Genomic DNA, 26,186 nt, shown 5'->3' with positions numbered 1-26,186 from the left:
CATCGTTCATACTCAACTATTATCCAAAAGAAGCCCTTAAACACATTCGGAAGATCTGATGGAGGGCCACACTCATTATTTTAGACCAATAGTGAAAGCAGATGTGATTATATTTTCCCAACTTTTTTTTCCTCCTCTCTTGCTCATGATATTCAATACCTAGATCAATGTCTAAAGGTGGCACAAGATGAAACTGTGGGGGACCATGACAGCACTTAGCCACTTACAAACTATATATGAAAGGGCCAAAATTACGTTTGGTCAACTTCACACCAAATTCTTATCCTTCTTAACAACTCTCCGTTTGGTCATCATTTGTCACTATTGGACGTGATTTTTGAGAATTGTTGAGAGGGAGTAAGAATCTGATGCAGAGAATTCTATATTATAAGATTAATCTAAGGATTAAGAATAATGGTTGATAGTGGACCACTTATTAAGATGTCCACCTTAATCTTGCCCATATGAAATATATATATATATAGTAAACCAAAGATACATTTGTTTTGGATTTCACTACGTTTGCCAACATCTGAATTCAATTTTTTTTTTTTTCAGAAACAAACATAGTAGACGTATAATTAGCAACAGGGACAAACGCAGGACTGGATCAAAGGGGAACTGTAATATTTTTTTACATAATTATTTAAATATTTAAATTTTAATAAATAATAAGTTAAAAAAAATATTATTAATTTTATAAATAAAATTAGAGATATGATTTATTACTACAAAATTTTTAAGTAAATAATAACTTAAAAACATATTTTTCTTATATACTTTCTTTTATTTGTGTGACAACGAGAGACCGATTAAAAATGTCAATTTCAACATATAATTTTTAAACCTTTATAGTAAACAAAACGATTATCAGTCACATATGATCCTTTCCACCTCTGGGTCTTTCTTTATAATCTACACGATTAAATATATTTTTATTATTTATAAATATAGCAAATTTTCATTTATCCTCTAGAAAAGATTATTGATTTGATCTTTAAAAATATCCCTATCACTATTTAGTGATAACATCATGTGTTTGTTTGGTGGAGAAGAAATTAGAGGAGCGTAAATGAAAATTATTTAGGTACTGTTTAGAGGAGAGGATTTGGAAGAAAAATAATTTTAAAATTATTGTGGGAAATGCAGAATTAAAAAAAGAAAAAAGAGGGCCAAGGGTAAAATCTTCCACATACGAAAAAAAAAGCTTCGAAAATTGTTCTGTCGAAGTCATGTAATCAATTCTGTAAAACCACATAATTGATTATATTGCTTTACATAATCGATTATGTTATTTCTTTTAGTTATTTTTTACTTTTCCTATTTCTACTATTCTTCTTCTATTTTTCTTAAACCAAACAATTAATATCTCAGCTCTATTTCTTTAATCTTTTCTCACCTATCTATTTTACTGCCTATATTGTTTTTCCTTTCTACCAAACAAAGCGTAAATTACCAGAACCATTTTTTTGAATTTTTGGAATAAGGATGCTAAAAGTTATATCCGCCAAAAATGTCTATCAATTCTTAAACTGATGGAAAAGAACTCAAAAAAGTCAAAGCCTCGGGCAGGGACTGGACACATTTTGCTTGGACAGCGCTAGCCTGCAACTTCCAGAGAGAGAATTTTTCTTTTATTTCTTCATCAACTATAACCATTTACATTTGCAAGTTATACAACTCTACACAGTCAAAGCTGCAGACAATGTATAAAAAAGCACTGCAGATGCCGAATTCCTTGAATATTGAAAATCTACATGCTAATTAAGAAACAAAGCAAAAGAAATTTTATGCCTCTTGACTGGGCTCAGTTTTATAAGCATTACATGTGAAACGGGTGTACCACAAGTTCACTTGGGTTGTGTATATAGAGGTTGTGCAGATGAATACCGCCTCTACCTCAAAAAGAGGCAGGGAAAAGTCACATCCTAGAGAGTATTTGGAACACCAAGAGCATCCACGAAAGACCAAATTAATTAACAGCCAAGAAATAAGCCCTTGCCTACCAGTGTACAAGCAAGATACCACCGCACCAGAATGAACTCTCATATGGACAATGGCAGTCTTCTTTCCCTGTTCCTCGCTAATGTTTGCCTAGACATTCTTAGCCGGGCAGGAAGAAATATATTGAAGCATATGACAACTCCAAAAAGCCAAAAGTGCCTCAAGTAAAGGGTCATAAGGGATGAGAAAACAAGCATGAGGAACAGTAAAGCAAAACCAATCGCCACAGCAACATCAACCCTGCAACAAGGTAAGAAAATGTCAACCATAAATACATCAATATAATGCCATGCTATTTATATGCATTTTATAAGTTAATAGATCTGATAAAAAAGGGATACCAAGACCTTGATCCAAATTCCATATTTAACTACGGCTGCAAATTCTAAGTTTCTCTACTAGAGCACATCTAAAGATATTAGTTTATAATTGATTTTTTTGGTAGAATACTAGTTAATAGACCGATCTAGCTGAAAAGTGCAACAAGATCCCTTACAATGATACTCACAGTACTGCAAGTGAAATCCAGATCTAATATATCAGTAAACACAAGTCAAAAATACAATTAAAATCTCTTTCTTTCAAGTTTTCCTTTAAACACATCATAATATTATATTTAAGGGACCAAAAACATATTTAATCCTAATAAGGATTAAAACATTGTAATATTATCATTGACAGATCAAACCAAATACAAATGAATATATTTTACACCCGAAGATTATATAAGACAACTTAACCGATTAGGTATCAATTTCACAAACTAGAATAAATGCAACAGATGCCTAATAGGTCCATCTCAATTAATTTGATCCATGACCACTTTAGTGCATTATTATCCACGATCTAGGAGCATTTGAAAGAGGTTTTGCAAAACTTATTTGGACATACCATATAAACTTGTGAGATGAAAATTGACGGTGTCCGGTTAAACTTGTTAAAGTGACTTATGACCTTCCTATACGTCAACTTATTTCAATAAGCTTCAATGATGCTTATCAAAATAAGCTTATTGAATCAAGCACTTATGACATAAGCTCTCTTGTACAGAACATTATTGAATAAAGCACTTGATTAAGCTCATTATCAAACATGGCCATAACTCGTTTTCAGATCCATCCTATCTATTTGTCCATTAGCCAAGATGGCTCCCGCTTTGTTTACATCAATAATATCAAATTCTTCACCTGATTAAGTTGTCTAACTACCAGCTAGCTGAAAATAAGTAATGCACCTTTACTAAAACCATAAGGAACTTAGTAATTTATATTTTATGCATGTTACAAGATACTGCGGCCCTTTGTTAGAAGAATATGCACATCTATGATCTAACATGTTTTGAAATTAAATAACAGAGTAGACCAACTCTCCCCCTATGGGCTTGAAGATGGGATAATGCACAGACCCATCTTATGTCATGATGAAATTCAACTTTTTTTTTACGAGTGGCAATGATCAAACTCATAAATATTTAGTCATAGAAACTCTGATACCATATCAAAGTTGAACACCCAAATACTTAATACAACATGGGTACAACCATACAATACAACACACATGCAAGAATATGAGAAATTCCTAAAAATCCAAGATATGATACAGCCTAGATGCATTAACACGAATTAGAAAAAAAGTACATAAATTCATCATATATAATACTTTATCATTAATACATAATTATATCAGTGGATGATTATCATAATTTATTAAAAAAATACTATTGATCCTAACAAAAACCATAATTACATATCTTTCCCTTGCTCATGTCAAAATATATTCTTGCCCCTATAAACATACCATAAAAATTGCATATTCTTCCCCAAACCATGTCAAAATGTCACAAAAGCATCATTAGTCATGTTCAAAAGAAGTCAAGGTTCAATACGAATGCCCTAATATTTAATAAGCTTCAAAGATATAGAAGAAGTCGTATATAATTTTAGTCCTATTCAAAGTAACTGTCAATGCAATTAAATAAAAATACAAAATAAAGGATACTCCCTAGATAGGTATCTAGGTGTATCATACGTATCAGTATCCAATACGAATATCGTATAGATAGTTTGCCAATTTTGGAGTATTTGGACTTTATAGAGGCTTTATAAAGATTTCACATCTAACAACAGTTGAAACTGAAAGAAGAAGAAAAATAAAAAAGATCAGAGTATTTAATGAAAGCGGGAGATAGGAGAACATCAATATCAAATATATGATATCATACTTTGTCATTTTCAATGCTACTACAGAATTAGGTTGTCATATAAGCGTCATTGTCTTCAACTTTGCACCCACCATGTTAACTTCTATCATATTATTTTGTTCTCATCTAAAATTAGAGAAATTGCCTTGCCCCTTCTGCCCAAATTTTTGAGATCAATCACTCTAACGGGCTTGGCAATATCCCCACTCCACACCATACTGCAAGCTCTTTACACCCATCATGACCAAGATATTCTCATCCTACCTAGCAATGGCATGGACAAGACAAGTTAACCCATCAAATTTATATCCTTCAGCATATCTAAGCAAAAGAGAATTCCAAGAATCCCATATACATGGTACCGAATTCAAAATATTTTATTTCCAATTTCAGCAACACAAATTGCAGTGTCTTGAAAATACCAACAACAACACATACCCATCTAGTTAAACGAGGGCATAAAAAAGGATACCTGGTTTGGATATGGGGCTTCGGCGAGAAGAAAGTAAGAGCAGAGTAGTTGCGCTTGTGACGAATCTGGTAATCTCGGAGCTGCTCCACAATTTTAGAGCGGGTTATCATTTCCGCCTCCACCCACAACCAAAATGGAAAATTCTAACCCAACTCAGATTACCTTATGTTGGCTGCAAACATAAAACCTATTCGCTTTCGCCAATTTTCGGTCACCACAAATCCAACAATGGCGTTCTTATTCTTCGGGTTTTGGGTTTAGGTTTTTTGCAATTGCAAATGCAAATTGCAGAGTCGGAAGTCAAAACCAAGGGGAATATATACAATTGTCTTATTATTTTGATGCAATTGAAATATTTTTAATTGCTTAATTGAAATTTTTATATCTTTAAACGTAATTTTACAAATAAATGTATGATTTTAATCTTTAAACAACTTTTTCCAAAATCATTTTTTTATTTTTAATTTCAATATTGAAATTATTTTATAAAAAATTTTATGCTAATTTTTATTTTTTTAAGCAAAAGTTATGCTTTTGACTTTTGTTATATATGTTTTCAGTCAAATGTGGTCAAAATTTCTATCTTATATCAATAAATTTTGGTTTTTTTTTAAAATAGATTTAATTCCTCTTCTATAAGAATTAATCATGTTTTTAAAAGTAAAAAAAAATCTACCTATTTTTAAAGTTTAAAAGACTAAATTAAGTTTATCAATTAAAAAATACAACCACGTTAACAATTTCTTTTTATAATTTAAGCAACTGTAATAAACAACTTAATATTTCATGAATCAACCCAAGTTTACAGTGCCAAAAAATGCGACCTGAAGAAAATTTTTGAAGCCGAATCCCATTTTCATACAAACAAACACATAATATTAAGTTTTAAGAAATAACTATATGAAGTAAAATTAGGGTTTACATCTGACAATTCCATTCAGTTTAATTTATATTTTATAATTTGTTAACTTCAAATAAAATATATAAAGTTTTAGTTAATCAAATTGAAAAAAAAATAAAAATGTAAAATATTTAAAATAAAAATTAAGTATTAAATAAAAACATACAGAAAAAACACTATCTCTGAATAGCCTTGATCTTTGAAAGAAAGACCTGAATAACAAATCAAAGAAATACTCTTCCCCGACCTCTATCATACTCCAACCTTGTTGAGGGCATGCAAAAATGTTTTCAGTCATCTATAATAGACACAACAACTCCACCTTTGAAACAAATAGCCTTTAGGCATAAGGAAATAATATGCAAAACACCTCAAGCTGGTTGATAATCAAGTCTTAAAACAGGGATAATATTGTTTTCAAGGTATCCCATTTTAAAATTGATGATTTTGTACATAAAAGACTTACAACTATCTTCAAGACAAAATGGCAACACTTTGCATTTTTCAACAATCTTTGTACCAATCACATCAAACTTATGATTTACTTGGGGACTTTGACCTGAAAATGAATGCCAGCAAATGATCTTTCTACAGTGATTCTAGGTGATTTATATTATTTGTTTGCATGGTCAAAGCAACAACCTTCACCCACTGTGTTGTGACAATAATTTTGCTTCGTAAAATACCATATTTCCTTTAAATGTATGTTCCACAATGCGAGACTTATGTCACAACTCGTAGTAAAAAGGTTGTTTCAATCATACAAGCAAATAATATACAACACCTAGAATAGATCATGTGATGTTCGTTGAAAATTCATTCACACGTCAAAATGTTCAAATAGATCATGAGTTCGAAGGGGATTGGTACAAAAATTGTTGAAAAATACAAATCTCAAATCTTAAGAAGTGATTTACATATTGTTCCCTCAAGCCTAAAGGTTATTGCCAGGTTGTAAGAATATGAGTAAGATGAAGTTAAGGAAATATTTGATCTGTTATCCAAATCTTTCTTTCAGAGGCGGTGATTTTGTCATTAAAATTAAATTCAGGACAAAGTTCGCAAATATAAAGCCAACTAGTAACCTTAATCATAAGCTTTGCTTTAATAGTAGAGACCCTATATTAAGGTTTGCATTATTTGATTTGCTAATATCTAGAATTAATTTAATAGAAGAAAATAAACTGCTAAATTAAGGTTTATCATATCCAAACCAATTCATTTCATTGAAAATGAATTCCAGAACAAACATAAGATAATCACTTTCGCCACTGAACAAGTTGAATATTTAATTCCCACTCGCAAAAAGCATGGCCAGAGTAGCTTCATTTCTAAACATAGTTCCGTTAGAAGCATCTACAAAAAATGAATGCCATCCAGGGCATTACCACCGTGACATGAGACTGTTTAGAAAAGCCCTTCCATCTCATCCCACAAAAAGCAAAATTTTCAAACTCTAGCCATAAACAGTGACATGAAACTAGCTGTTAAGAGTAGAGAGCATGCCCCCAGTCGCAGTTGGAATCACCACCTCCCACCCTGGTCCTTTAGGAGGAAACACACTGACTGGAGCTTTGAAGTTATCATCGTTTGAGTCATTGACTATAAGATCACTGCGATCCAAGAGCTTCTCCAGGTCTTCATCACTAATATCTGTATGTATCATTTTATCTTCGGCTGTTTCTTCATCGCGAAGCAATGCCAAAACATCATCTTCCTAAAATTTGATCATGCACGAACAACAAATTAAAATAAGGTAGTAAAGGAAACTCAAATAAATATATCTCAATAATAAAAACGATGCAAGTGCCAAATTTTGGATTGTCCCCATCACTTCATATTTCCAGTAAAATTTAGATTAAGCTTACCCTAACCAAATAGGTATACAACACAATCTAGTGACTATGAGTATGATCAGACAAGCAAATCCCCATGTGTTGGTAAATTAAGTGTAAGCTGAGGTGTGCAAGTTTAATAATTGAGACTAACGAGACTAATTGATCATTTAATGACCTACATGTTCATCTAATTAGGCCAATCAAAATTGACTTTTTGGCCATGTAAAAAAGATAGAGTTGACAATCAAAATCTTTCAACATCTAAGGCATGCTAGCATAATGGACAACAGATTTGTTTCTACTTCAAAACATGATGGGAGAAAATAACAAATAAGAACTCATTAGAAAGCAACTGCTAAAATACAAACCTCAATTTCATCCATACTGGCAGGTTTTGTACGTTCTTGATGAAACTGTCCCTTCTCAATCACTACATGCTCAAGCTTTAATTTGCTGAAAGCTCTTTTCAACATGCGACCCTGTAAATAGACTTTGTCATATCCATCCCAATATAAACGATCCTCAAGTCAAACCACAGATTGAGGCCAATATACAATATTGCTAAGTACCTCTATAGATTGAGCAGTTGAGAGCCTGTAAACATGAACAGGTTTTGTTTGGCCTATTCTGTGGCATCTATCCATGGCTTGTAAATCCATTTGAGGATTCTGGAATTCAAACAAAAAAAGGATTATAAATTAAACATTGTAGAGCAAATAGATGAAATGTGAAACAATGAAAATGTCAAAAAGTACCCAGTCACTGTCATAAAGAATGCAAGTATCAGCTGCAGTGAGGTTAATTCCCAATCCACCAGCCCTAGTAGAAAGAAGAAAAACTCTACAATTGCTATTTACATCATTGAAGTCCTGGATCTGTTCATGAGCAGAAGAGTTACCAATGAACTAGACTTAAATTTAGCCACTTCAATCTACAATTAGTGATTAAGAACAATATTTGCAAATACAACATCAAATGATAACACAAGTATATTGCAATCAGCATTCATGTTCAAAACAGACTTAAAGCTTCTTAATCTACTAATAGTATGTTAACTAAAATGGAAGTGGCCAATAATACTTCAGTTTTAATGAAATAATTTATGCATATAAATAATGCATAAAAGAAGACAGCGGCGAAAGCCTGTCATTTATATATTTAAGATATGATTATCCAACAACTGTAATAATCTCTTGGTTATCTAGGATACATGTGTAATCTTCAAAAAGAAAGTGCTTTTATGATATAGCATTTTGTTCGGAATAATAGCTTTCAAGAAAAACACAACTTTTCTTCTGGAATTTTCTTTTTCTTCCTAAAATTGTATCTATCATAAAAGTTTTAAACATCTTTTCAATAAGCAAAGCACTTAAAAAAAAAGGCACAGTCAAATAATCACTTAAAAAGATAAAACATAGATGTGTTATTCATGCATTAGTACAAACCTATTGAAGAAGCTGAAGGGCTATGCAATATCAAATATTCAATGCCTAAAATAAAATACAATAACCAGAAAAAATGAACAGAAAATATCAGAAAAGAAACTTGAATTATCTGATTGTGTTATTCATGCATTAGTACAAACCTGTTGTTTCCTCTCATCCAGTTTCACACCACCATCTATCCTGCAAACCTCAAAGCCTTTTTCACTAAAATAATAATCCATTATATCCAACACCTTAGTCCACTGACTGAAGATAAGAACCTGATAACAATCAGCAAATGCAACTGCATGTAAGTAGCAGCTTAGTAACAGGAGAAAGTGGAAAGACAAAGGCAAAGCACTGTAAAGGATACTTTGTGATTTCTTGCAAATAAACGTTGCAGCAATCGATCAAGCAAATGGAATTTTCCACATTGTCCAACTATCTCTTCTAAAGGAGGATACAAATCTATCAAGAAAGCAAACATATCTTAGCAAAGATTAATGGATCATGAAACCAGTAAAGCCACTCAATTGCATGATACTTACATGAATCGTCAAATGCTGACTCAAGGAGATCAGGATGGTTACACACCTTCCTAAGTTGAATAGCCAAATTACGAATCATACCTGCAGGAACAGAACGTCCTGCAGTAAAGCAGCACAATACAGATCAATATTCATACAATGAGGATATAAGATATTGAGTTGCAACATGAAAGCAAAAACTGGAAGCAAATCTTACCACTTGACATATTTTCTTTTAAATAGTTCCCCAGTGTCTTATTAACTAAATGATCCTGCAAATTCTTCTGATGCTCAGTCATGTTTGCATAGATAATAATCTCCTTTTTCCGTGGCAACATAATCTCAACATCGGATTTCATCCTACGTAGAAGAAAGGGCCGAAGAATGGCATGAAGCTTTGCTACTACCTGCATGTGAGTAGGTCATGTTTAACCTTCCAATTCATATTAGAAATTAGAATGGACTAATACAAAAGCAAGCTTAGGGTGCATACTTGGGATCTTCGTTTCTCTTCCAGTTCTTCCTTGGTTGCTCCGTTATTGCTCTTCCCTGACAGATTAAACCTACAAGGAAATTAATCGTACAAAAGAAATAAAAACCAAGGCATACCATAGGGTTTTCTTTTGCATTAAACCAAAACAAATATTGCCAAATGACAGAGAAACAACTATTGATCATATAGAGAAGAGCAACAAAACAAAGTCACAAGCAACAACTGGGTTTGAAAGAAAAACAAGCTATACAAGCAGAAATGGGGGTAGGGGTAGGACATAATAGATTCAAGAGAAAAGGAGATTAAAATTGAGGAAACATAATTGAAACAAATTCATTAACTTCATATCAATATCAAACTGGTAAAAAATTAATGAAATATAGAGGAATTGGCCCAATTGTTTCCCTTCAATATGCTGCAGTCACAGTGTAAAGCTTTCATCTCCTCAATATAAAACACATAATCTTGAAAACATTTAAGGGAATTATATTTTCAACAATCTCAATTCAGAGTTGGCACATCATCAGATGATGACTGCAGAAAAGAAAAGCATGATCTTAAATAACAAATAAGCAAAGGACATCAGATGATGACTGCAGAAAAGAAAAGCATGATCTTAAATAACAAATAAGCAAAGGATACTAACCATGACTCAAATTCTTCAAGGGATGCAAAAATATCAGGCAAAATGAAGTTCAACAGAGACCATAGTTCAGCCAAGTTATTCTGAAGAGGAGTTCCAGTTAAAAGAAGCTTGTTTTCAACATTTATGAATTTCAATGCCTTCACTAATTTGCATTGTGAGTTTTTGAGTCTGTGTCCCTTTAAAGGAGAAAAATCTAGTCAGAAAAACAGAAGCATACAGATTACAGACTATTAATTAGAGCATTGCTGGGTAAATACATTGAACTAAACAGAAACTTTTTGCACAATCAAGTAAGCGAATTTATTACCTCATCAACAACAAGATATTTCCAATTGTATGACCTGAAATATTTCTTGGCATCATTTAAAGCAATCTCGTAAGAAGTTATGACTATGGGAAATTGCGGGCCAATTGTTCTAGTGGGCATATGTTTCCTCCGGATATCATCTCTCTGTTTCTTGTCACCATGGTAGATAACGGCAGGGAGTGATGGTGCAAACCTATTTACATTTATTAAAACTAATGATCGTCAAAATATAAAACCATGCATAATAATTATTATATAATAACTAAGCAGCCAAAATCTTCAACAAATCATTTTCTTATCTACCTAGAAATCTCGTTCACCCAGTTTGAGAGGGTTGATAAAGGAGCAATTATCATGTACGGCCCATCCAGACCTTTTGCTTTTAGATGAGAGAGAAATCCAATCGTTTGGATTGTCTTCCCAAGACCCATTTGATCAGCAAGAATCCCATTCAATCCATTTTGCCACAAGGAAATCAACCACTTTACACCTTTCAGTTGATAAGTCTTCAATTTTCCACCTGTGAGTAAAGGCATGAGCTCTTTCTGCTCTTTCTCAACTCTTTCTTCCTCAGTCATGTTCGTATCTTCAGTCTTCTCACTTTCTTTAGATCTTGTCAGCATGGCAGCAACTGCCTTTTTAGCCTTCCTCTAAAGTAATTTCAAACATGACAACATGCTAATGATTAAAATAGCTCAAACTAGATGCAAGCATTACAAATTAATAGAATATAATAAAAAATAAAATGTGTGCCTGTTTAAAACCTTGCTTAGAAAGCAAAGGGAGAGAAATGATGGCATTTCATGAACTTAAAACCACTGGTCAAACAACATTTAACCAACTTGCTCTAGCACACAAAGATAAGAGATATCATGTCTCAAACTATACATCTCACTAATAGTAACAAAACAAGCTGAACTAAAATGCCACTTTTACATCTCCTATATACAATAACCTGACAGGTTATGTGAAAACAATAAAGATGCAACGGAGCACAATGTACTCACAGTATTGTACTGGGAAGCAGCTTTTCTTTTTGATCCACGGCCCTTCTTCGCAGAAGGATTGCTCTCTTGCTCTTCCCTGTTCTCTTGTTCACCCACAGCCTAGCAACAAATATTCAGAGAATAAGAACAATGCAACAAGAACAAAAAATCAACACGCTTAAAAAGATAACAGAAAAAAAAAGGTAAAAGAGGGTTAAAAATTACAAGTGTGATGTCATCCATTTTTTCGAGCAGAAACTCAGAGTACAGTCTGGTTTGAGTCAAAAGCTCATCCAATTTGTTAAACTGTATGTCATTAAGGTCTACTGCCTCCTCATACTGCACCTCCTCTTCCTTTATCCTAGCTTCAAGTAGCTTCTCTTCCTCCTCTACCATTGTTTTCGATATAAGAGAGGACCCGTCATCTTTAACGTCTGCAGTCACCATTTCCTCCAACTTAACTTCCTCTTTCAGGGCACAGACATCCTTTCCATTTGAAAAAGTTAGCAACGTAAAAGCAAACAACACACATCAAACAAATTTGCTCCAAAAAAAAATATAACAAAAACAGAATAAACCCTTATCAGCATAACAGAAACAAAAATGACACAAGCTTTTAACACTACTTTGTAGAACAAAACGACGACGACAACACTAACACGCCGTTCCCTAAAGTAACCCTTCATTTGAAGCTTGCATTACATTATGCGCGTCATTGATAATAAATAAAATAACAAAAAAAAACACCTAAAACTCAATTAGCAGAACAAGAACAAAAACGAAAAAAGTTTTAACACTACTTTGTGGCACAAAACGCGGTTCCGTAAAATAACCGTTCAAATCAAGCTTACAATACATAATAAAGCGCGTTACCGTTAATAAAAAATATATTCGAAACAAAGCATAAACACCAAGAGCACGCTGTGTGAGTGAAACGGCGTGAGAGAAAATATGCATTTTTCAATGTTCACTCTTCAAAAACGTTTATGGTCGTTCGAGGAAGAAGGAGAAGCACAGAACATACCTCGTCTTCAAGGACCGAAGTTGGAGACTCCGCTGCAGAATCCTCGTTCTTCACTTTGTCCTTCGCCTCCATTTCAAACCCTAAACGTAGAGCACAATCACCGAACAGAAACTTTAAAAAATAAATAAATAAACAAAAAAAAATAACGGCGTAAGGGTTACCTGGCAGAGGAAACGGTAAAGAAACGAAAAAGTATGGGTTGAGGTTTCAGAGAAGTTGGGAAGACGGAAGGACGGGGGGGAAAGAAAAGTGTGGAAATGTGAAGCAAGAACCAATTAAAAAGGAGAGAGGGGAATTTATTATTTTCTATATTTTTGGTTTTATTTTATTGATGGGGCATGGAATTGGGCGGGAAAGTGGAATTGAATTATTGACCACCGTTTTTGGCAATATTTACTATCAAAACCTGTGTGGTGAGCGTAAGTGTTTGTTGACTTTGACTCATCTCTGAAGCATTGAGTAAGGTCGTTTCTGAAAGAAAGGCCCATTTTGGTTTGGTTCCCAAATTTCGTGAAAAGGGGTGACGCGTGCTGTCATTGACTGGCCGCATTTTGGTTTGTTGCTTGCTTCCCACTTTTTTCAAACTTGCATTTTCCAAAACAAATTGCTAATAACTCTTTTAGGAAAATAATGCACGGTAATAGACATCTTAAGAAGAAGAGTAAAACAGAAGAGATAAATGGAGATGAAAAAGATAAAAAAAAAACTTAGAAAAAGTTACAACTAAAAAAAGTGACTGCACTATGTTCTCTAATTATATATTTTTTATTCTAACTGTCAAAAAATATTAAAATATGTGTGTGTACATTTGTCTATAATCGATTATCCAAGGTTTTGTGATTTATCTCAATTTGCATAACTTAGATAATTGCTCATAATCGTCGAATGATGTGTATTTGGTATTTAGATAATAGGTGTAGTTGGAAACACTCGCATAATGACAAATTTTCAATGGTTTTGGCGTATTGGAACAAAGTTGGTTCCAGTGGCACAACGTACACCATGTATAATCTTACATGACGTTGGCCTGGTCCAGAGAGGCATCATTGTTTTCTATGGAAAGTGAAAAGAAAGACTCTAGTGACCAATTATGTGTGATGGGCCAAGGGCTTAGCGGACTCATATGTATGTCAAATCATTTTGAAGGAGAGGAAGTCGAATTTGCATGCAATTAGGGATTGTATTAAAGTTGTTGGGGTCTGGGACAAAGTGGTATCGCAAGTAGATATGGCTCGTTTCTTTTCCCTTTACTTGGATAATTGGATCGGGGTAAATTTATCTCCCTCAAACTCAGTTTGGCATATTTTGTTTGTTGTTTTAATGAATGTACTTTGGGAAAGGTGTAATAAATGCATCTTCATAAATGAGTGGGAGAATGATATCTCTCTCATTAATAGAGCTAAATTCAATGTTAAGTGCATTCAAGAAAGTCTAATTCAGGATCAACAAACGCCTAAGGGTATCTGTAGATGTTCCCTAACAATTTGTTGGAGATATCCACCTACGAGATGGGGGAAACTTGATTGTGATGGGGCCTTGTCTTCCAACTCCAATTTAGCCAATGTTGCTAAGGTGCATAGGGATGATAATGGCTTCTTTTTTTTTTGTTCGACTTATCCTACTATTTGGGATCTTGTTCAATTGTTCAACCTGAATTGCAAGCTATCTTAAAAGGGGTTCAAGTAGCTACTTCAAGAGGCTTTTCTAAAATTATTGTTGAATCGAACTCCCTAATGAGTAATGACCATTGACTTCCTGACTAAGGGTGTAGAGTAGGCCCATCCAACAACCCTGTAGTTTAGAGTATATGGGGTCTTGTTTTTCCCCCTACCTTTGTAATTTGACAACACGTGTCTAGGGAGGCTAACTCTGTAATGCTCTTGCTAGCCACGCTAAACACATGCAGTCTGGGTGCATGATTTGTAAATTTTTCCCTTCTTTCATTTTCCTTTGTTGTTGGTTGATCTGTCAACGGTTGCCTTTATAAGGTAGTTCCTATTTGTTTTTTGTCGTTTCCCGACCCTTTCAGGATTAAAAATAACACAAAAATATAGATTTTGGAGTATGGCCTAGTTGCCATATATTTCACCCTATTTGTTGAATATAAGACAATTGTCATATAAAGGTTATAATGTACATATTCATCTTTTTATTATATTTTGATAATGAAAGATTTATTGTAAATGTGAAAATGACTTTGAACTATCTTTATCTTTGAAAGTTTTATTTGAATTATATGATTCCAAATGGTGTTTGATTATGGCATATGTGATTTGATCTATTCCACTTTTTTGGGGTTGAATTATCTATTATAAAAAGAATATAATTTTTGGTTTACTTATTGCAAATATTCCTAACGAAGTATGTGAGTTTTGTCAAAAGGAGAAAAATGTTAAGTTTAGAATCTATGTGATTTTAATTTCAACAAACTTTCTGAACCAAATCACGGGTATTTTGAATAAGTGTTAGTGATAAATATCTTTGAAATTTTGATAAGAATGCAATTTTTTGAAGAGATAATGACACAACATCACAGTGTAAGAAAAAAATAATGTTGCAATTGTTGTACACTGCTCAAAAAGCTAAATACATGCTTAGAAAGCTGGGAGTTCTTGAAAGCTTGATCCTTGGTTGGAATAGTGGCATATTGGTAAAAAAAAACCTTAAGAAGAGTTGGAAATTGATTATACATCTAGTAATATTTGTGTTAAAACTACCTATTACTTTTTTAACAGACTCACCTCTACTTAAACATTTTATCACTGTTAAAGAAGTTTGTTCATGATAAGAAGGAACATGTGAAGGAAAATAACCTTTAGAAAGTGATTATTCCAATTGGAAAGCATGTTTTGAAAGTTGTTCATAAAAATTATTATAATGTTGATAGACCTAACTTTTAATCATAATGGTGTCTATATTTTTTTATACATGGGAAAATAAAAAACAAAGGAAGAAAAAGTTAATGCTTGATGAATTACACCCCTATTCAGTCAATCAGAATTAACTGAGTTATGAAGGGGGGCAGTCATCAAACACTTGGAGATTACATTGGAATAAGGAACCTCTTTTAGCAAGTTCATCTCCACACATGTTTCCTTTGCGAAAGGTATGATTGAAGTGAAGGTCCCAATCGAGGAGCTTAAAGTCTTGAATCTTTTGTATGGTTAAAGCATAAGGATGAAGTGAATTCCTTCCCTCTAAAATCAATTGTAAAGCCAATGTGAAGTTTAACTCACATTGAATATTCCTAAAGCCTTTATCCCAAGATAAATTCAAACCATGAAGAATAGCTAGTAGTTCAGCCTCTAGTGACATAGCCATACCACAAGAGCCATAGAAACCAACATGCCAATTGCCAAAGGAGTCATGAATAATACCCCCAAATCTAGCATTTTCTAGGATGTAACGACCTGCATCGTCATTATAATATCACTACTCTAAACCGTGTAAATTTCAATTTTTTTAATGAAAATTCCATTAATTTACTTATGAAAAACGAAAGTAAATTTTTCGCGATATACATTCACTAAACAACGCACAAATACTTAAATGAATATATATAGATATCTTAACTCAGTATACATCATTCACATAATGGAAGGTAAATTAGTTCATACATATAATTAAATCTATAATTTACATCCTCAATTCAAAAACAATCATAGAACCAGCTACGAAGGAATTGATTAACAAAGCACAACTCTCTCCCAAAATAATTTCAATGTTATCACGTTGGCTTGACAGCTCCAACAAAAGAATCTCACTCCACGTAATCTACTGTTGTCCATTTGCTCCCACAAACGAAGGTTCACGATCATCACATGGTACAAAAATTGCAAGGGTGAATTTATTATAAAAGGAATCAACACAAAAATCAAATGACCATGATTATTAAGAAAACATTGACAGATATCATAATCATACACAAATGTCCATTAGTCCAACAAACACTCAACAATTAGTCGTCAACTTTCCATAATTCCAATTAATCATGCTTAGTATGATGCATGCACCTGACATCAACCTTCAAATGTAATGTGGTACCATTCATCAGGAAATAGCTTAAGCGTGTTCACGTAACACTCTCACTTAGGAAAACTAGACAACAAGTGTCGAGGTCATCCTATCGTGCACAGATAACTCCCCCCATGGTGATCAGCCTGAGTCTTAAAGGAGTTCCAAGCCAAGTGACATGCCCTCGAGTACAAGTATTTCCCCTCATGAGAAACTACAAGTACTTATTGACAAAGTTTTAATTATTTTCATGTAATATGAAGTATGAAACATGGACACCATCAATGCACTAACAGTGGATAATTAAATACTCTAAGTCATTCCCCTCCATAGATATTTAAAATTCTTTAACCACTCTATTTTCCCCACTAAAAATATCCATCATGATCACTGCACCCCCATGTGCATACACAACATACATCATCATAATGATATTTTTAACATCAACAACATCTTATCTCAATGTCATTATCAACATCAACATCATCTCATTTTAATATTATCATCAATATTAACATCACCTTATGTCACATTATCTTCAATAACAACAACATTCTCATATCAATATTATCACCAATAACATCATTCTTTATCAATTATCATCAATAACAACATCACCTCATATAAACATTATCATCGATAACAATATTCTTCCCTTGTTCCTTACTATTGGATAACCCTACTTCAAATTTTGGCTCATTATCCACTATTTTGGCCCCATACACAACCACTGTATTCTTCCCCTTATTCCTGCCATCAAATTTCAGTTTTGATTTATTATCAATCAAAGCCAAACCTCTCTTATTTTGGTAACCAACGTTATTCCATTTTTTCTTCCTAACCATTAACCATTCCCCATTCAATGAATCATCAACGTGGGACCCATTTAATGATTGCTTTGACATGTCCTCCACTGATTTCCCTAGGTTTGTCTTCGTCGCCACTTGGATATTGGAAACAGGCTTTGCATTTTTTGTTTTTATGACTCCATCAAAACCTCCGTGATTAGGCGTATGAAACTTCTCATCTGTAACTACTGGTTTCATAGAACATTCACAAGCAAAATGGCCATAACAACCACATGTTGAACATATTCTTTGTAGCCCCTCGTATTCCACCTTGTACCAGTGACCTTGTAGCCAAACCCTTCCTACTACTGGTTGATTCAAGTCAATCTCTACACACACCCTTGCAAAATGTCATCTACGCACATTTAGCTTATTAGAGTCCACTTTTATAGGAGTGCCAATTGTTGCAGCCATAGCCAACAAAATACTTTCATCATAAACTATGAGATTAAGACTTGGAAATCTCACCCACATAAAGGTTTTGTTGATCTTTGCTTCTGACGAGAATAAAGAGGGTGACCAGGCTTGCTCCGTTACGTAGTGATAAAAAATAAGCCGTGGTCCCTCCTTTATGACTTTCTTGTTGTCCTCTTCATTGTCAAATTTAGTCATGTAAAAACCGTGGCCAATATCTAGAAAAGTGAAACTTGCAACAAGTTTCCAAGTTCTCGTGAGACGCTTCTTCATGGTGACCCAATAGTTTTCCCTAGGATTTTGATCACTTGTGCATCCTGCCAAGGTTGACATAACCCATCGTAGACCAAATCTGCAACCAACACCTTTGGTTTCAATAGATTCCCATTTTCATATTCAATACGAGCCAAATTCTCCTTGAAGAGATCCTTCCTTGGCCTAGTTTCCATCTTCTCCTTATTCTTCATCACGATATCCTTAAACGAAATTGAATCACTCTTCCCACCGTTGTCCGATGACTCTTTCCCGTTCTCAACTCCATTGGAGATACCTGTAGAGAAAATTGTGTTTTCCATTTTAGCAGTTTTCATAATGGTGTCTATATAACACTCATAAAGAGAATATAGGATGCCAAAATGCAACGAGTGAACAATACACAAAGCAAGAAATTTGTAACTGACTGATTCGAAACTCAAAATATATGGATAATTAACTTCCCTTCAATGGTCATGAAAAGTTCTTTGTCCATAAATATAACTTCAAATGGTGTTAAATAAACGAGATAAAATATTTTAAGAGAGGAGTTGAAAAGAATTGGAGAGAGATAAAGAGGATGGAGAGTGACTAAAGTAGACATTTGTTAAGGTGTGTTTTGTTTAGAAGATGAAAATAAAAGAAAACAATGTCAATCTCTAATATCACATGTTTTCTTTGCCGGTGTAAATGAAATAAAAATTTATTATTGTGATTTGCTCCTCACTGAATGAGGGAACGACTAGTTCTTTTAATTTAATTTATGTTAATAAAAAGATATTCTATATTTCTTTTGTACTGATATATAAATAAAAATAAATAATTACATATTAATTAAGAAAGTTAGTTGATATTATTTAATTTTTCTAATCTCAAGTAAAAAAATAAAATTATTTTTAAAATGTCTTTCATTGAAACATGCTATCATGAATAAAAAGGATTAATAGAAAATAGAATTAGAAATAAATGAAGGATGTTTTAAGAATGATAATATTAAATAGGATAAAATTAGTTAGATTTAAATCTAACATATAAGACCACTTTTTTACATTTATATGAGTCCGAAGAGAGTATTAAATAATAGATTTTTTATTTATTTTAAAAAAACTTTAAAACAGAAATAATAATTTTCTTACAAAAGTCTATACAGTAACGTGTGAGATAAAAATAAAAGAAAAAGAAGTATGTGCTAAACGTATTGATGCACAATATTATAAAATTATTGTATAAATAATATATCTATTTTTTTATGAATGGGCGGGAGAATATAGCTAATTATAAATTAATTCAAACTTTCCTTCTTCTTTTTTCTTCTGAATTTGTAATATGCAAAATCCCTTTTTCTACTTTATTTCATCGATTATCACGGTTAAGATACGTGTACAATTCGTCACTTTAAATATGATATTTTAGTGTTTTTATGTAACGTACAAAAGGGTGTCATCACCACACTACATAGACGAACTTCGGTGGACTACATGTGTTCACTTTCATCAAGGTATAAACCCATAAATTAACAAAGCCAAAAATTTACTTGCATCATTCATAGCCCATGACCTGTCAGATGTGCTGTCTAAATCATTAGAGAATACACCCCCGTGCTTCCTTTCGTGGCACACTATTCCTTCATATTTTTTGTCTTAAATGAACAAAGATTTTTCAGAAACCAAAGTGAAATACTTAACATCAACATTGAGATGACAAAACTACGACGCAGCCAGCCATTGCAGAATAGATAATGAAGTAATATAATTTAAAACTCACAATCTTTTCTTTACTTGAATTTAAATGGACAAATAGGTGACCATATCACCAATTTGAATAATGTTATTCTATATGGTAATACTAATAAGGCACACCTAAGACAAAGCGCAAAGATCTTCAAAGCCCATATACTCATGATTTTCTATCTTCTCGATTATATTCTCTATTCCCACTCCACCTGTGATACACACATAACACTTGAAATAAGCATATTTGAAAGAAACAAAATAATGAAACAAAAATCTATGTATTCCAATTAAAATCGTAGAAAGTACCTAAACTGATTGCGCTGATGAAAATGGTCAATGCTAGTATGAAGATGATGATGGATGCTCGGCCAAGAACTACAATTACTTTTCTCACCACATGCTGACCAGTGAAGGCAGCTATGGTTGCAACCAATGCAAAGTAGGAAGCTGCAACAAAGAGGTAAAAATATATAATAAAATTAAAATCAATAACTACTATGTTTCACAACTTGAGATGTTAATAAAAATTAGCAGCAAATAGACTATAAAAACCTAAGTGTGGTGCAACTATTGTTACTAGCAACAAATAAAGTTGCTGGTATATTCCGGATTTTGTTCAAGATTATTGTCAATGCTACTTACCATAAGGTACCGGGAAACGATCCAACAAGTAGTATTGCACCACTGACATGGAGGATGAAAAAACCATGGCAAAAGTTGATGTGGCACTTGCTACCTGCAACAAAGAATACATTTGGCAAAGTTATATTTTTCTTGTGACATTGTTCTTGGGAAATTTTTAAGATGGTAAATACATAAAAATGGTGAAGAGGGTAGTACCTGAGGAGGAATTCCCAATTCTAGAAACAATGGCCCCAAAATGAAACCACCTCCTAGACCAAGCAGTCCACCAACCATACCAGCCATTATTCCAGTGGAACAGTAGAGACAAATCTGATGAATCTTCCAATTGGTGACTTCCTTTCCCTTTGATGCAATCACTCTAGTTCCTTTGTATAAGCCTATGGCTTCAAAAAGTGTAACAGAGACTGCGACAGGAACCTTGAATTGGCAAATCAAATATCACTTAGTCCTTGATGAGACATGGTATTATGTTTAATTGCAGAAAGTTACACATATCAAAGCTAGCTTAATATCAATGCTCGTTTAGCCTTTATGCTATAGATTACAATTTTTTGTTTCAAGTGCCTATTATTGCCTTGTTTCAAGTTGCCTCTCGCCTTTCTGTCCAATTTGTTGTACATTTTGCTGACATATTTGAGTTCATTTGTCTTATACTTTTTTCAGCCAAACTCTTGGTCAGGAATTCTTACAACCATAACTCCACTGACAATTTTATGTCATATCCTTTGGTTCATTGATTTAGCAAACTGGTATTAGAAGTCAAACAACTAGAATTGATTGCTGAAATTCATCTGACATGTAGTATCCAAATATGTCTAGAAGTAACCTTACCTGCAAAAAATTAAGAAGCCAGAACTGGATGGAACAGGGCTTGGTGTATTCCTGCATAGAAATGCATTCACTAAACATAACTTAGTAAATTTTAAACAGTAAAACAGGTGAATCAATTTAAAAGATAAACCAAAGTTCCACTCCTAATATTATAAAAAGTTCCTCAATCATAGCCTCATAGGTTAAAATGATATCAATTTATGGTAAGGACTGACTTCATTGATCACACACATGTTCAAGGACAAAAAAGTCTAAAACAAGTTACTTCTTAAACGAATGGGTCTAGTGAGTAATGACTAGTTTACATTGAAACTCACATTTTAAAACTTACAATCTGCATGTGTGATTAAGGAATCAGAAAATTAAACCTTATGTAATAGTTTGATTACCTTAACAATCTGAACAATGAAAAAAGCCACCCAAACATACGCAAGGAGTGATAATTCTTTCCAATAAATATTTTTTAGTAAAGGGGCCTGCATGCACACGTGAAAATTTTGTATAGTAGATAAAGTTAGATAAATTATGAATAGACTGAACTAAGTGGAAATGATTTGAAAATACCTCCTCAAATAGTGACTCAGTTGGACCACTCGGTAGTGACTTGTAGTCATCTGCCAGAAAAGGGTTACAAGTTACAACATTACTTTTCCAAACAATAAATGTTGAAGAGATTTTCTGTTTCTTCTTATATTTTTATCTGATAAATCTTATAATTGGAACTTGGATTCCTTTCCTTTCTATCTGAATATTATAAAGAGTTTTATAGGGGCTTACCACCAGATTTTGGTTCTGCTTCCAACAGTTTGGATGCTTCCTGAAAGTCAAGTAGCATAGTGTTCTTAGTTTCTTACCAATAAGTTGAAGCAGTGAGACTCGACTTCAAAACTCAAGGAAGTGTAATAAGGAGAACTTACCTTTTTTGCAATTGTTTCCTTTTTCCATGTGTCTATGCCTTTGTATGTAGCTTTTGTTGATGTAGCTATCACCGATTATTTCCAAATTAGCATTACCAACCAGGAAAAGTATAAATAAAGCATTACTATCACATTATATAAATAATGACATCTGTAGCATCAACTGATTATGAAGCCCTGACAAATACAATAATGTGATTATATTGACACCAAAAAGATAGATTCATAAGGTTTCTTTTTATTGAAATTTATTGAGATAAACGAAAATTTCATACTTAAAATAGGGAAGAATCTACTAATGTGATTTTTCCCCCTCCAAAAAAGACTTCTTAAATATACTTTTAATTGACCAACAAGTCGTTGGTCCGAATGGTGCTGGACTTGATCCCCAGGTCTCAGGTTCAAATTTTGTGGGTGAAAAAAATATGGTTGGGAGGGAAGAATCCGACGGAGATTAGTCATCGGTAAAGACAGTAAATATTCTATACCAAGGTTTCAAAAAAATATTATACTTTTAATTGTAAACTTTTAGATTTTTTTTATTTGTGGTATACACTCGGGAGAAGAAAGTTGAAACCTAAGACCTTGTTTGTATTACTCTAATTCCGACCACTAGGCCGACCTTAGTATTCTTAGGTAAATAATTAGACATGCTTTAAACACAAAATAGATTAAAGTAAACGGACAAATGACAAATGTTCACAATATAGTTATTACCTATGAATAGGATGATAAGCAAAACTGTCACCATCCAATCAGCAAACATGACATTACATATAACACCAATGCTTATTCCGAGCATTAGCATAGGCTGGAAAATCAAAGCCAGGTCATAGTCTATAAGGGGCATGTCTAGTGTTGGGTGTCTAAGCCTCAGATTGTAGTATACAGTTGATATAGATGCACCCATAATCATACCTGCGGTTATGAAATCAAAGCTGTGGCATGAAGAATGAAAAAAGTTGAATGTTGCAATAAACCAAGATAATAAATCTCCTTGTTTTTGAGAAAAAATCAGAATAGCTACTAACACTTAGAAATGGCCGTAGAAGACTTGGGGTCAAAGCCAATGATCAAAGCCAGCATAGGCACAAAAATTCCTCCACCTCCTACCCCTCCTACGCTGCCCAATGCTGCTCCCAAAAATCCAATGATTGATCCTACTATAATTCTCCAACCAAATTTCATGTTCTGCTCAACCACCACCACCACCACCACAATGCATGCACATTTCAGATTGAGAAAAGACAACATTATAAAAAGAAATAACCAAAGTACTATGCTAGTATAATGAGATGCTACAAAAGTTACTCATAATGTATCAGTGTGTTTGATGAACTCACCGGCCAAACAGGTTCATAGGAAGACTTTCCTTCCTCCCATAAGAAATTCACAATGGCTTTGAGAATTCCTTGTCTCTCTTTCGGAACATCATTTCCTAATTCTTTTTCTTTCAAAATTCTATCTGCTAAACTGACATTGCAGATCATAGTGATGATACACAAGACCATCCATGTTGCTGCAGCAATTGAAAAAGTCTTGCGTTTCACTTTTGTAGCCATTATGCAAGGTGAGAAGCCAGAGATGGGAATCTAGGAGTTAGGATATTAAGAGCAATGCTATGTTCCTTTCCTTAGTTTTTTTCCCCTTTGCTTCTACAAGTGTGGCTGAGGAAGGAAATTGTGAAAATTAGGAGTGCATGTGCATTCTTCAGTACCACCATCCTGTTTTTATATATATAGGCACACTTCTCTCCCTATCTTTGGCCTCTTAAATAATATTATTTATTCGATTAAAGAAATCTTAGATGAATTTTTGAGGGTGCATAATTTTGGTTTTCACATCTTATTGTTTTCATTGTTGTTTCCAAAACTCCATTTGTTGTGTATAGAATCTATTGTAGACGATTCCTTTATAGTGCTTTTTAACTACTTCAAATTGTATGGTTGTTCAAAAGACAAAGTTGAAGTGTACTAATTTTTGTTTTTTGGTGTTATTTTATTATCAAAATTGATATTTTATCTCAAACACTCATGCAACGAAGGTTGCTATAAAAGGACAACACCAATTTAAAGGTACCGAGACGAAACTCCAACCAAAAGTAATTCCACCTAAATTTTATCCTTATTCAAATGCATTATTAACAATTTGCGGCTATATAGTCGTTTTGGCACGTACAAACCCAGCTCCTGTTTATTCTTGTGGAATTATTTGATATCTCTAATTGATAAAAAAAATTATATGATATATGTCGTGCATTTACAGAAATTAATGTCATTTCAAGTTCATAATTAAGGAGAATAATTAGATTTAATTTTTTTTTCTCTCTATAAAATCCTTTTCAAGATGACCACTAAATGTCTGACATCTATTTTAGCAAAAATTTTGAACTTGGTTCACTAGCTGTGAGAACTAATCCCTTCTACTTGACTCAATCCCACTTGATAGATTTGGATTTTTAGCAATTCTGAAAAGTTGAAAATCGCAGTTAACTCACTTTTATACTAAAAGGATATCACAATGTAAAGATTACCAAAATTTAAATAGTTGAGTATATATAGAGGCTATGACTTACTACGGTAAAAAATGTTGCTTCACATGTTGGTTATGCTTCAAGTTTTTACTTCTCATTCCTACCTCACTGGACAAGTCAAATACTTTTTTAATATTGAATTTATTTTTATATATGTTTAGAGTCATACTGATATTTTTCACAGATACACCTGCCATCTTATATGTTTAGAGTCATACTGACATTTTTCACAGATACACCTGCCATCTTATAGTTCTACACATTACTCAGTAATACATCTCTTGTCTATCCAAAGAATTATTCTCTTAACGTTATTGTTTTCTCAGAAAAACACTATTCATATTATAAAAAAAAACACCATTCATAATTCATTGATAAATAAGGAAGCCGTTATTCTCTTAGGCATGGTTAAGGAGAATGGTACGTACACATGGAAGTTTCCCGGCCCAGAATGGCTAAATAGTAAACAGACAATAAACGACAATGATGTTGTCACGTACAAGAAGATTCACTAGTTAAAAAAACATATTAGATTACAATTAGGGTGAATTTGGTTGTGTAGAAGATGATGAAAGAGAAGAAAAAAAATATTTGAATTAAAGTTGAGAGATGAAGGTATGAGACTCACATTAATTTTTGAAATTTATTTTTCTCATTTCCTCTCTTTTTGTCTCTAACCTCAGGGTTAATAAATTAAATTAGTACCTTCAGCATATCTAGCGTAGCATAAAAAACAAGCTAACGGCTCCGGAGGAAGCTTCATGGAAGAAGCATTAATGTTATGTTTTTTTTTATGGTTTATATTTAGATCGCTTAGATGGTTTTGGAATGATGGAAAAGAGTGAAACAAAATAGTTACTATTTTATTTAATTTCCTTTAATAGTTGTATTCTTTTTCGAAATCTGTATATTTCATTCTATTTCCCCTATTAGATATACATATCATAAGTGTAACAAAGACAATATCCCTTCAACATTATATAGGGGGGTATTTTTAGCTCAATTTTCTCTTATTAGAAGACATTTAGAAGAGTTTACGGGAGTTTATTGAAATATACTAATATTACATTCGGCTTATGTTTTTAATTTTATTTTAATGAGTTTTCTTTATTAAATTTATCAGAATATTTTTTTTTAGTTTATTCTAATAAACTTTATGGTCTAATTTATTATATAC

General features: G+C 33.1%; 3 protein-coding genes across 4 annotated transcripts; all 3 read right to left on the bottom strand.

Moving 5' to 3' along the window:
- Window positions 1-1,601: 1,601 nt before the first annotated feature.
- Window positions 1,602-4,974, bottom strand: LOC114420622. 2 transcript variants are annotated; one of them, XR_003668393.1, is made up of 3 exons: window positions 4,677-4,974; window positions 4,226-4,468; window positions 1,602-2,244 (listed from the first exon to the last, which is right to left on the bottom strand). XR_003668393.1 is itself a non-coding variant. In XM_028386472.1 (2 exons), exons 1-2 carry the CDS (start codon window positions 4,784-4,786, stop codon window positions 2,046-2,048), a joined length of 309 nt encoding a protein of 102 aa, XP_028242273.1. In that variant the 5' UTR covers window positions 4,787-4,973; the 3' UTR covers window positions 1,602-2,045. The 2 variants fall into 2 exon arrangements, 1 of the variants encoding a protein (XP_028242273.1); XM_028386472.1 differs by lacking the exon at window positions 4,226-4,468 and having other exon boundaries at window positions 4,677-4,973.
- Window positions 4,975-6,775: 1,801 nt separating this feature from the next.
- On the bottom strand, window positions 6,776-13,111 carry LOC114420614 (ATP-dependent DNA helicase DDM1-like). Its single transcript, XM_028386466.1, has 16 exons — window positions 12,984-13,111; window positions 12,823-12,902; window positions 12,024-12,284; window positions 11,820-11,918; window positions 11,116-11,462; window positions 10,813-11,005; window positions 10,506-10,681; window positions 9,860-9,929; window positions 9,584-9,773; window positions 9,388-9,486; window positions 9,213-9,307; window positions 9,001-9,120; window positions 8,171-8,290; window positions 7,985-8,083; window positions 7,784-7,894; window positions 6,776-7,294 (listed from the first exon to the last, which is right to left on the bottom strand). Exons 2-16 carry the CDS (start codon window positions 12,892-12,894, stop codon window positions 7,058-7,060), a joined length of 2,289 nt encoding a protein of 762 aa, XP_028242267.1. The 5' UTR covers window positions 12,895-12,902; window positions 12,984-13,111; the 3' UTR covers window positions 6,776-7,057.
- Window positions 13,112-19,740: 6,629 nt separating this feature from the next.
- On the bottom strand, window positions 19,741-24,198 carry LOC114420607 (sulfite exporter TauE/SafE family protein 3-like). The gene is made up of 12 exons (XM_028386462.1): window positions 23,820-24,198; window positions 23,508-23,667; window positions 23,194-23,394; window positions 22,477-22,541; window positions 22,337-22,376; window positions 22,124-22,173; window positions 21,949-22,035; window positions 21,560-21,610; window positions 20,924-21,145; window positions 20,726-20,819; window positions 20,390-20,530; window positions 19,741-20,292 (listed from the first exon to the last, which is right to left on the bottom strand). Exons 1-12 carry the CDS (start codon window positions 24,036-24,038, stop codon window positions 20,210-20,212), a joined length of 1,413 nt encoding a protein of 470 aa, XP_028242263.1. The 5' UTR covers window positions 24,039-24,198; the 3' UTR covers window positions 19,741-20,209.
- Window positions 24,199-26,186: the final 1,988 nt, after the last annotated feature.

This window comes from Glycine soja, chromosome 1, assembly GCF_004193775.1.
Source record: "Glycine soja cultivar W05 chromosome 1, ASM419377v2, whole genome shotgun sequence".
NCBI lineage: Eukaryota > Viridiplantae > Streptophyta > Magnoliopsida > Fabales > Fabaceae > Glycine > Glycine soja.
The sequence above is the reverse complement of the archived record's forward strand: the minus strand, read 5'-3'. Positions and strand labels throughout refer to the sequence as shown.

What these genes read in the sequence shown, in the direction of transcription:
- LOC114420622 (XM_028386472.1), bottom strand. Translation starts at nt 4,786, where the DNA reads ATGATAACCCGCTCTAAAATTGTGGAGCAGCTCCGAGATTACCAGATT. An exon ending in AAGCCCCATATCCAAACCAG is followed by an intron (nt 2,245 to 4,676) that starts GTATCCTTTTTT and finishes ACCTTGTTGCAG; the next exon opens with GGTTGATGTTGCTGTGGCGA.
- LOC114420614 (XM_028386466.1), bottom strand. Translation starts at nt 12,894, where the DNA reads ATGGAGGCGAAGGACAAAGTGAAGAACGAGGATTCTGCAGCGGAGTCT. An exon ending in TGGGTGAACGAGATTTCTAG is followed by an intron (nt 11,006 to 11,115) that starts GTAGATAAGAAA and finishes AAATGTAAATAG; the next exon opens with GTTTGCACCATCACTCCCTG. An exon ending in AAGAGAAACGAAGATCCCAA is followed by an intron (nt 9,774 to 9,859) that starts GTATGCACCCTA and finishes ACTCACATGCAG; the next exon opens with GTAGTAGCAAAGCTTCATGC.
- LOC114420607 (XM_028386462.1), bottom strand. Translation starts at nt 24,038, where the DNA reads ATGGCTACAAAAGTGAAACGCAAGACTTTTTCAATTGCTGCAGCAACA. An exon ending in AGCAGAACCAAAATCTGGTG is followed by an intron (nt 22,174 to 22,336) that starts GTAAGCCCCTAT and finishes CTTTTCTGGCAG; the next exon opens with ATGACTACAAGTCACTACCG. An exon ending in AATTGGGAATTCCTCCTCAG is followed by an intron (nt 20,820 to 20,923) that starts GTACTACCCTCT and finishes TCTTTGTTGCAG; the next exon opens with GTAGCAAGTGCCACATCAAC.